General features: G+C 43.8%; 1 protein-coding gene across 5 annotated transcripts in view; it reads right to left on the bottom strand.

Moving 5' to 3' along the window:
• Positions 1–447: 447 nt before the first annotated feature.
• The window catches only part of pcdh7b (protocadherin 7b), a 108,920-nt gene continuing 97,656 nt past the window's right edge, over positions 448–11,711 (bottom strand). For 2 of the 5 annotated variants that reach the window (XM_075451147.1, XM_075451148.1), the window contains exon 3: positions 448–4,844. In XM_075451147.1, coding sequence (XP_075307262.1) covers positions 4,363–4,844 — 482 coding nt within the window. In that variant the 3' untranslated portion in view covers positions 448–4,362. Of the gene's footprint in view, positions 4,845–5,979; positions 5,999–11,711 lie in introns of all 5 variants that reach the window. The other 3 variants (XM_075451149.1, XM_075451150.1, XM_075451151.1) reach the window with 3 other exon arrangements.

Genomic DNA, 11,711 nt, shown 5'->3' with positions numbered 1-11,711 from the left:
CAGTCTTAGAAGAGTCTGGTCTGGGTTTGGGTGGTGAAGAAGTCAAGTTTCCTTGGTTAACAAAATATATCCATGCCCAGCAACGCAACAAAATGACTTCCTACCCCAGATTTAATGAAACTTTAACAGTTAAATGGAGAATGAAGATCCATATATTAGAATGTGATTAGCATTACTTGCATTTTTAATGGTTTGGTTAACATAATAAGATTAATACTGCATGTAAGTAGCTGGAGTACAGAGCTTTTCTATAATGAGCACCTTTGTCAAAGGAATTGTCCAGTTCATGTTGGATTCCAGTAAGATGAGTGGGTGTCACTGCGCTGACTAACAAAGCAAAAAGTTGTTTAAATTAAGGTTTCAGTGGCATTCCAGTACCAGTGTTTAAGCTTAAATGGCTTTAAATTAAACTGAATTAATAAAGAAAAAACAACATTAACACAGCACTTGTTTTACCATGTTATATTTTAATTTCTGCAGAGACAAAAATGACAAGCAATTTATTTACACAAACCTGTACAAAAGCAAATTAAATTATGTAAAATATCTCATAAATAGAAGTGGACTTGCGTTCAATACACTTTGCCATGTTCAGCTAAGCTGCGTGCATAGTGACTCATATTAAACGATGATAAATTTGTTCCTCAATTTCTATATCAACATCCAAGTCGCAGGACAAATAGTAATGGTTAATATTACAAATCTCATTACACACTGTGAATGCTTTACGTAGAGAGGAGAGCGCCGACTGAACACGGACCTCAGGCATCTCAACACCTGATGTTGCCCGGATTTTTGCGGCCGTTGCCTCAGCGCATCAGAAACTAACAAGCCACAGAGTCGGTCATTACTCAGACATGAAATCGCGTAGATGCGGCCATCTTTCTTTCATTTCTTCCCTTTTTGTGCTCGGCGGCGTCTCTGCTGTCACCTCGTCTGATGTCGAAATTCGAGGCATCACCTTGCAACATCGCAGCAAACGCTGCACCACGCTTATTTGTTGGACAGGGTTTCATCATCTACAGACATGCATTTACTGTACACGGGTGTGCGAGTTGTGTTGCGCGGCACAACCTGAGGCGCGTGCTCCGTCAGCCGTCTCCCTTGCAGTACCCAGGCCCCCCCACCCCCTCCCCTTAAACCGTCACATTAGCCTTTTTATCTCTCGGCTCCCTCAACTCAGAGCAGTCAAATGTCTCCAAGCTTTTTTTTTTTTTTGCTTTTTTTATTCTTCTTCTTTTTTCCTGCCCTCCTGTCTTTCAAAGCTTTTATATTCAGTCCTAGAGCTTGTTTCATGCACAGAGAAGGTTACTCGACCTTTGATGTCACACATGTACATGAGCGGAACACGACAAAAAAAATCCATTATATCATTAGAATTTCTACCAACAAGCAACTTTTGTATGTACCTGTACTCATTTGGTAATGCACTAAGCTAGGAATGGACATTTCAACATGATAACTGAGCCTAGTGAACAACGGTCATTTGAGTATTAGACCTCGCTGACATTTGACTGGTCATCCTCCAGAAAAGAAAAAGCTTTTGACATCGTGGGATTTCATCTGAAATATGCAAATGTTTTTTCGGTCCTCAAATGCCACCCCATCATCTTTTGTGAGCACGTGAGCGTCGTCGTTTTTATGCACCGTTCCAAAACCAACATTTAATCATACCAATTGGTATAAAAAGGCACAATTGCATATTTGCATTCACTCTAGAGGTTTTTTTTTTCTTTTTTTTTTCTTTTTTCAGAAGCACTCTAAATATACAAAGTGGCACCAGATAAAGAAAAAAGTAAAACACGTAGTACATTGTCATGATCATTTCCACGGTTCTGACTGTTACAGTGAAACTAATCAATGTGCGAGATTAAAAAGTAAAATACAAGATGAGGATACAAATTCTCTAATCTAATGGTACAAAGCTGATATAAAATAAACATACGAAGGGTTTTTGATATAAGAGACAATCATGAAATCTGATATGGGGAAAAGAACGGATTAAAAAACTGTATGGTCTTTGATGTACTAAGTTGTACTACATGGGTAATGTCTCTTTAGGTAGAACAAATGCAAGCAACAAGATGGATTTCCATGTGCACAGGGATAACATTTTTTTGTACATTTCGTTTTACAGTTTTTTTTTTTCATCTTCCTTCTCAGTAAGTGAAGTAAGTTCCCATTAAACGTGCAGTACAAAGTAAGTATTTATGTATACAGTTGATAAGTATAGGAGCACTTTCTTTCAAACAACGAGTAGTACTTACAGACTATAGATTGCCGGAGTGCAGAAAAAGCACCTCCGGGCAAACCAAAGGGGTTTTGCCAACATACAAAAAAAAAAAAAAAAAGTTTCCATTGCATCTGATATTCTTTTGCTTTATTACAGTCATGAGATTTTGTGCCTCTGCAGCTGCAAATAAAAAAAAAAGAAAACACCAAAGACAGGGAGGCACAACATCTCAACATTATCATGTGTCTGAGTGTAAAGCGTCAGCTCTGAGGATGTAACGGATGTTTCGTTGAGACGTCACATTCTTATCGCTCAAACTCCATTTCTTCATTTAAAAAAAAGAAGGAGTTCCTCATGAAATGCACACTTAAAGCAAAGTTCTCCAGAAAAAAAGCTATTTTCTTTATGTATGTGAGAGGTGTGTGGGAGGGGGGAGGGGGAGGGGAGGGGTGGGGCGCTCCATCCTGTTTGCGAAGGTTTGGTTTTCACCTTGACACCAAATTTCTCAGCGTGAAATCCTAATATCTCCCGGTATCTGCTCATTCAGACGTTGCTGCTCTTTGATTGTTCTCCACTCAGCTGATTCTTACATTCATGCAATGGAAAGCAACAACTACCAGTGCTTAAAAGGACTCTTGGACAGGAGAGTGTTGGCTAATGTCACCTTGAAAGCTTGAAAGGGAGTGAAAAAAAAAAAAAAGGAGCTGATGCTCGTTGGTCGCATGTACTTTATGAAATTTATTGCTCAGTCCTTTTACACACACGCACACACATAAAAAATAAAAAAAACTAATATGCTGTCCTTGCAGCTGTTTTAGGACCAACTTGGCCATGTTTATGCGCTCTTAAGCCTATTAGGGGTGCACTTATATAGACACACTCTCCATACACACATAGAATATCAACTCCATAATTGTCATCTCATGTCTAAACACTGTGCTTACCAAGGATTTTCAATCAGCATAGCAGCAACACTGGCTTCATTAAATTAATCTATATGTGTGTGTGTGTGTGTGTGTGTGTGTGTGTGTGTGTGTGTGTGTGTGTGCCTGGATGTTCGTTTGAGCAAAACAGGTTCTGATACTTGGTATGAACAAGTACCATCCCACTCGGGGGAATCAACAAACCAAACACCATGCTTTTTGAGTAAATGTGATTGTTGGTGTGGCGTCTTGCATTTCTCGGGAGGGTTTTGGTCTTAATCTCACTAATCAAAGACAAAGAATAAAGGGACTGAGGAAAGGAAGCGAGACAAAAGGGGGATGAGAGCAGTTAGCACTGTCGCTATCGTCCAGTGTTTATGTACAATGAGTGACACCTATGAAAAGTGTGCACACTGTTGGTTAGAATCAGTCATCACAAGTTCGTAATAGTCCACAAGTGGGGTTGAAGTCTAGCCAAGGTGTTCTTGCAGCAAATTCCAATGGCTCCCATCTCTAACAAGAGTCTCCATATCAAGGAGAGGACAGTGTATTTAAAGCTTAGTCTTTCCCATCCTTATATGATTCATATACAGTCAACTTTAAGCACAAAGACAGTTTTGATTAATCACAAGAGTCCAGTTGTTTCTCTGGCCACTGGTTCTCTTGGCCAGACTGTTGGTCTGCTTTGAAATTTACAAAAAAAAGGCAAATTCAGACACGCTGCAAAGTCAGAGCAGTCTACATTTACAGCTTTGATTCTATATAAAAAAAAAGGAAACAATAAAATTCAAAAAGAAATGGGCTCTTTTGTACAATGCCATCCTAAGGGAACAGGGCCTTCAGTGAGAACAGGGAGGACTCATGCATGTGCTGTATGTGTATAAATGAGTTGATTACTGTACAGATTGACTGTCAAGCAGCAGACTGTGTCCCAAGAGCCCGACTCGCCAGCAGAACAGCCTAGCAGCTCCTCCTCCTCCTCTCTTACATGGCCCGGATTAGCACTTTTAAAATGGTTCTATGCTTATATATCCACTCAGATATTTCGTCAAGGAGTTGTTGTAAAAGTCTTTGGAGAAAGTTTAGTCCTAAATTCTGTGGCTAAAAGCTGCTAGAGCAGTGGCGTTGATGGGTAAGCGACTTTGCTTGGTAGTGTACTTGAATGCCATATGTTGTGGCACATGGGCCGTATGTGAGCCTCCCAGCTCACAGGTACACCTCCCGTCGCGTCAGAGTGCCACAGGACGTGGGCTTATACTCCCCAGTGGGTGCAAGGGGGATCTCCTCAGTAGGGTGGCCCAGCGCCTCCTCCCCGCCGCCCGGTGAGCCATAGGAGGGCGAACCAAAGGCCTCGTAGGAGGAGGAGGAGGAGGCCATCTTCTTATTGAGCAGGTTGCGATTGCGGTCTCCCATCATGTGAGCAGCAGTGGGGTCTCCATTGGCCATGGCGGCCATGGCGAGGGTCTCTTGGCTGCTGGGCTGCTCGGCGCTGCTGCTGCTGCTGCTGCCGCTGCCGTTGGCGGTCATGAAAGTGGAAAGCTTTGGTTGTTGAGGGTTGGTGGTTGACTTGGATGGCCGTCGCTCGGGCGACGTGCGCACAGGCATCCAGCAGGAGTCCGAGTGGCCATACTCGTCACATTCCCGGGTGCACTTGCCAGTCATGGCTACGTCAGGCAAGGGCCGGGAGTCTAGAGGGAGCAGAAAAGAGAAAAAAAAGAAGTAAATCATTTCAGTTTGTCTCACTAAAATGAGATATTTAATGTTAAACTAGCAATGACCATGATAATCCTTCCTCCCACTGAGTGTTTGTTGTGGTATGTGTCACATGATTTGGCTATTTCAGTTGTGGGCATTTGTATTTTCTCCCTAATGAGGTCATCGCCACATCTCAATGTTAATGAAGAAGGTAGAAAAGAACAAAAACTGGTCACGATGGTTACCAGGCACACATTTCCACAGCTCATGTCAGCTCTTGTTTTTGTCGCTAGTGAATAACAACAAAGCTTTTACTGCTAAAACTGCATTAGTTGTCATGCAGAACCCAAACCACGTGATAGAAAGATAAACCAAAGAAAAAAAGCAACAATGACAAAAAGACACCAGTGGCCACGACATAAAGCCTCAAACTAAAAGAAACTGGCGTAAATCAGGGTTGAAATAATATCATGCTTCGAAAAACGCGTTTGTGCTCGGAGGGGAAGGGAAGGGGTCGCTTTCAGTTTGCCCTCATCGAAAATTTAAATCGCACAACTAGTCCTGCTCTTTGTGGGGATGTTGTGAGATGGGGCACCATGTTTTCTTATTTTTTTGCTGATTGACAGACGGCAATCACATCCTCATCTAAGTAGCTTAATAGCTTTGTGGGGCTCAAGCGCTCTGATATCCTCTTAAATCCACTAATAGTGGTCCTTGCTGAGCGCCGGCCTTGGATTAACTACGTCTGTTGTATTATTGTAGAAAGCAAATTATGTGCTTACAATGCCACCTCAGGACAACTGGTTAGACAGATACCCTACTGCCGACGGCTACTGTCAGACATGAGCGACTTGTGCAAGATATTTAACCCAGTGAGACAAACCAAAGCTGTAAGGAGGGAGGGAAGCGAGGTCTGGTCGGCAGCCCGGGTGCTCGAAAATTACAGTGCCAGAATTAATGAGTGTTACATGGATGCTGTGTTAGATGTAATTCATTAATGACCTGATGCAAACTATGGAATGCAAAGTCAAGCAAAAGCGAGGGTGATGCAAAGCAAGCCAAGCATGCCTTTGCCCAGAGTAAAAGAAAAGAAATAAAAAAAAACAAAGAGTTTGAACCATGGCTTACTTTTAATGCTCTTTATCTCCTGTAAAAGAAAACAAATAAAACAGAAATCACTCTTTGAGTCTTCACTTCTGCAATAATAAATGTACTCTACGAGAAGCATAGACACTGCAACTAAAGGACACGTAGACGGCGGCACCAAAAAACAAAAAGTTATGCAGAGCAGACACATGACTGAGGACACAATGCGGCTGAGACAAGGACAGCAAAGAAAGAAGGGAGAAGAAAAGGAGAATGACAGTCCTCTAAGGTCCTTCTGGATTGTGTTTTCTTTTTTCTTTAAATCAACAAATGAATCATTTCTTTCTCTATAAATGCTTTTCGGCAAAACAGTCAGCGCTACCTCAAGAGTGCCATTCCTTCCTAACACTAATGGAAATGTTATCCTTGCAACTGGACTCCAATTTTGTGTGAAAAAATGATCTTTACTATCATGGTTGACAGTTAGTCCGCAAGCCGATGCCTCGGGCATCGACTGCCACTCTTTTCATCAATAAGTGAACCAGAAATCCCTAAGTGCTTCTGAGTAATTATCTCCAAACACATGAAAATGAAACAAAGTCACGAGATGCAACTGCAGTCACAGTTAACATGCCAGCTGATGTGATGAAAATGACAACTTATAATCACAGTCTGTCTTAGACTGACAAAAAAAACAGACGTCAAACAAGACGAGCAGGTACCAGGTACGGACCGCCTCGGCCATTTACACCTAGGATTGAGCCATCAGGCTACCCACAATGCACAGTGCCTCTCTTGAGGCATCTATGGCCTACTGCTGAATGCTCTTGTAATTGGCTCTTCACCCCCAACCATATTCAGACAAAGTGGTTCATAAAATACAGCAGGGAGGATGTCTTGCTCCCGTCTTGCTTCGTTCAGATCTCGTGGGTAAGCCGCCAACCTCTGACACCGCATCTCTGCGGAGGTATTTCGCCTGCGCTCTGCATGTTTTGCGCACTGAGGGAAGCTTATTTCAGGGGCCGTGCTCCTTTGACTCGGCATGCTCGCTGAAACTGAGGACAGTTCCCACTGAGCTAATGAATCGGGCAGCTATTCCAAAGCACAAAAGCCTTTTTTTCTATCATCCTCTCTTCAAAAGTGTCAGTTCCCCATGAGGTTCGGTCATCAGTGTGAATACTTTGAACTAAATCTGGATTGTTGACTTTATTTTCATAGCCCAGTTGACCTTTTATCAAGAGGAAAAGAAAATGACTCTTCTCATTTCCTTAGAAAGCACTCCTAGCCTCTTTGATTCAAACATACTTTACCTCTAAGCAAAAGCAAACTGTTATTAACTGTTATTGTAAAAAATAAAATAAAAAAATAAAAAATTAGAGAAGACGTGCGACTCTGTTTCCAAACATATCCATAGGCCCTTTCAAGACCCAATTCAAAAAATCAGGACATACAAAATATCTTCAAAGAAAAGCCCTCCGAGCACACACAGTGCACTGGCTGGCTTTGTTACATATTCACAAACATCCTGCAAGCCCACACTACCAACCGCGACACAGCACAATACAACTGGGTCACTCTGCTGGGTTAAAAAAGCCCCTCTACAATGCTTAGAGCCAAACAAGGGCCCCTCTCCATCCCAGGTGACTTGCCCGGGGCTCAGGACTTGCTATTTGCAGGTGCAGGGCTGGCATAGTGTGGGCACCCCGAGCGGAGGCAGGTCTGTTGAGAGAGGCAGCTCATAGTCCTCTTACATTTGCTCAAAGGAAGCTACTGAGAGATTAGGGAGGAGTGATGGCGTTGAATCTGGGAGTGATTGATACGAGTTGGAGAATTGACGGGCAGAATGGAAGAGCTGTAGCTTTTGCTAAGATGCTGTACACTTCTGCTGTGACGATTACTCTGAGGCGCCCGCTCTGAGATATTTGTCCCCCATACTGCGTGCATTTAAAGATTTTGAGAAAGTCTACGGCAAAGACTTCCTTCATTTGTGCGAGAAAGCCGCCTAAAAGTGGGTCAGCTGCTGCACTGGCTTTCCTTAGCTGGGTTTAGTCAGCCAGTCTTACGACTGACTAGCTTACACTTCAGATACTTGAAAGAACCTCCTCTGCTGGGGTACAGTCGCAATTTGATACGGTGTCCTTAGCATTGCTAAGATGTTGCAGTGCTAGGGAAAAAAAAGAGAAAAAAACGAAAGGGTTAGGCTGTCATTGCTCTGAGGCATATGCACACTGATGTTTGCTGTGTGAACATTTCTGGGCGATTACAGTTCATTGTGTCTGCATGTGTCACCGCACTGTACTGCGTGTTTACGCTGTAGCATGTCAGCAAGTTCACTCGCCTGTCTGCATTTAATCTACGTCACCAGCAGTCTCATTTTTGAGCCACCGCTTTGCAGACCGAAGCTCCGTGACCGTTCTCATTTCCAGCCATGAGATTCAACCCGAAGCTCGGGTGGATGAAGGGAAGAGACGATGTGCCAGCATGCACATTTCTGCGTGGATTTGATGGGCGTTGCACTCGGCTGGACACTAAATAGTGGGTCAGAGCAGGAAAAAAAGCAGGGATTGACAGAAAGAGAATAAAAGAGACGGAGACTGAGGGGACATTGTGTGCCGAGTATAGCAGGGTCAGGGCATGATAGAAGGGAAGCAGAAGACGGCATGGCCGCTTCTGGGTCCTCAAAGGCCAAACCCACTGCCAAGGAGAGCGGCGGTGAGGAGAAGTAAGGAGAGGAGGAAGATTTGAGGGCATTAGTAGAGACAGAAGGGGGAGGAGGAGAAATTATAAGGACAGGAGAGGAACAGAAGGCAGGGAAGTGATGATAAACGCAACTATGATAACAGAGAATGCACTGTGCTGTAAATAAACCCTGGTAACATGTGCTCCCAGACATACGCACATTAACCTATCAATCCAAAGTGCTCGACTTAGTTGGTTTAAAGCTTCAAATTAGCTCCCCAACAATGAGGCCCTGTGTGCAGCCAGATGCGAGGCGCCACTCATCTCTCCCCTAACTCGATCTAATATGCTTCAATCTCATTCCCCATATTAAGAGGGCTGAAAAAAGAACAACTTAACCTCCAAATTCCATTTACACCCATCCGCATGGTTTCAATTTGACACCAAAATGGGGCACCTTCTCGATCGAGACAACAAGCGAGGAAAGTTTTCCGGGCCTTGGCACGACAGGGTGGTCTTTTGACTCGCCTCTTCTCTTTGCCGAGAAGATGGCAGCATACATTTCTGGGTGTCGAACTGATTACTCCGGATGTGGCTTGAGGAGGGAACATGAAATATTTATTCTATGGGAAAGACAAATTCTCGAGCCTTTGTGAGGAAAAAGCAGACAAATGAGAAATGATACAATGAGAAGAGGCTGACAAAAAGCAGCATTAAAGAGTGTTAGCTTTCCCTCTCATCTTTCTTGGTTCATCCTTTCTACTCATTCTCTCCCCTAATAGGGTCCTGTTTAATTAGGTGAAACTTTGCCGACTAATTGCAGTGCGAAAGCCCGACTCCTTGTGTTTGGCTGTCTCGCTTTGCACGGGCCCCTGTGGTCATGCCTCGGAGCCGAGATGCTCCATGCATCAAAGACAGACAGGCAGGCAGATACTCTGCATTGCTGAATATGACTAAATCTGGCTGCGGGGGAATAAAAGGAAGGAAATGGAAAGAAAGAGAAAAAAGAAGAAAGACAGCGGACGGCCTGAGAGGAGGAAACAAGGTGAGGGAGGATGTGTTCCTGAGAGAAAGGAGCGGAGAGTAGAAGGAGAGGTGATAAATTATTAACGCAGTGACGGCGAGTTCAGACAGAACAATATCCACAGGAAAAAGTGATATTTGTCTTGCTCTTGCTGAGATGTTTGCCAGACAATTAAGGAAGGATGGAAGAGATGCACGCGGGGGAGGGGCAAAAGACGAGTCGTGGGGAGCAATGACCTTTGAAAATGCAAGTCATGGCATGGCCTGCTAGCTAAAGCATCAATTAATGGCCTTAATGTCAGCGGCACCAGAGTCTAATCTAAATCTCCAACATCTAACCTCCATTCAACCGGTTCAAGTCTCACAATTTAGATTGAGTGAGCATGAAATAATCAATTTTCCATCTGTCCTAATTGCTCTTCTATATATATATATATAAAAAAAAAAAAAATCACTTATCTTCAGCACTTTTACACCTGCTTGACCCACATTCTTGATTTTTCACAACAAACTCATAGGCCAGCTGGAGGAATGCTGTTGAATGTGGCAGCCGTTGATCTATTCCCTGCCTCCTGAGCCTCTTGAAGTATTTACTACCTGGCAAGGGCAACTGAGGGAATAATCTGGATCCCCAACCACCCCTCGAGAGGTGCAAGACAGGCAGGGGAAAAAAAAAAACACAGGGGGAGATGGAGCGAGTGAGGAGAAAGATACAGAACCCTGATCGAGTTTTGTAATGAGCTGTCACGTCCTTTTGCCTCACTTTTGAAGATGCCTACGCCTCTGTGTGGGACAAAAATAAAGAAAACTAGAATACTCGCGAGGCTATTCACTTTGTATAATAGAGTTTCTGGGCTATATTCAGGTGGGTGAAGACCGAACTTCTGTTTCTTTCTTTCTCTGTTAGCCACAGCCTGCAGCTTCTGCACTAACAAGCATTGCAACAGCACTGCGAGTAGGCGTTATGGGTATGATATGGCTGCTTTTCCCCCTCAGCCGGGTCAATACTCTTTCTGGCATATTAAATGTACTGCGGCCTGCTCCCGAGCTAATTAATTGAAGGGAGATTAACCAGCATAATTTCATTCTGGTGACGATCTGTCGGCCAATTATCAAATGCAGCTTGCACTCTTCCGACCCTCCGCTCGCGTCCTCTTGCTCCGGGTCTCTACCTTTCCCAGCTCATTTCAACAATCAGCAGTCAAAGCCCCATAAATAAAGCGTCCCTGCGTGTCACGCTCCGTGCTCCTTCATCTTGCACGAGGTGGCCGCTGTGTTTACCAGAAACAGATTCTCGCTCTCTGTCATGCAGGTATACATGCATGAGCGTAGACAACACAGGCCGAGTCCTGAGAGCACATCTGACTCAAGCTCATATATAAGAGGAACAACAGCAGGAATGGTGTGGAGACGAGCACGGTGACTCATCCACCCTACTAATAAAAGTGATGGTGCTGGCTTCACACACACACATACATGCATACATACAGACGCACAAGGGTACTGAAACAACATCTGACTCAAAAATACTTCTAGCTTAGGTGCAGCAGAGCACAGAACCTCAAAACAAAGGGATTTTCCTGTCAAACTTTCATATTATCATTGGAGCATTAGACTTATTATCACCTTCACAAGCCGCAGCTCACATATTTGTATATGTAATTCATTTATGCTTGAAAAACACCCAATTACAGTAGGACAAAACATAAGTACTGTGTCACCCCTCTATCCCACGTTTGTGTGTGTTTTCTTCAGCGTGGCGCACTGAGCTTAAACCCTGGAAAGGCTGTAAGGATTAGAATTAGCCGCTCTGCCGTGGTGCACACATGCAACACTGCTAGCAGCCGATAAAACAATATGGCGGTCTCAGCTCATTTTTGCCCCACAAAAAAAAAACACACACACACTCACTCACACACACTGCCTCTTTGGCGCTGTGGCAAACCTTGCATAAAGCTTTATGTGTGTCGATGCTTGGCATTCCCAGCCGCAGACAAGAAGACAAGCGCACAGCGTTAACTGATAAGACAGACACAGAATATACATGAAGGATAAGCGAGTGTGTGGAAAAT

The sequence above is a fragment of the Odontesthes bonariensis genome, chromosome 19, assembly GCF_027942865.1.
Source record: "Odontesthes bonariensis isolate fOdoBon6 chromosome 19, fOdoBon6.hap1, whole genome shotgun sequence".
Lineage (NCBI taxonomy): Eukaryota > Metazoa > Chordata > Actinopteri > Atheriniformes > Atherinopsidae > Odontesthes > Odontesthes bonariensis.
Note: the sequence above shows the minus strand (reverse complement) of the source record. Positions and strands in the feature narration are given on the sequence as shown.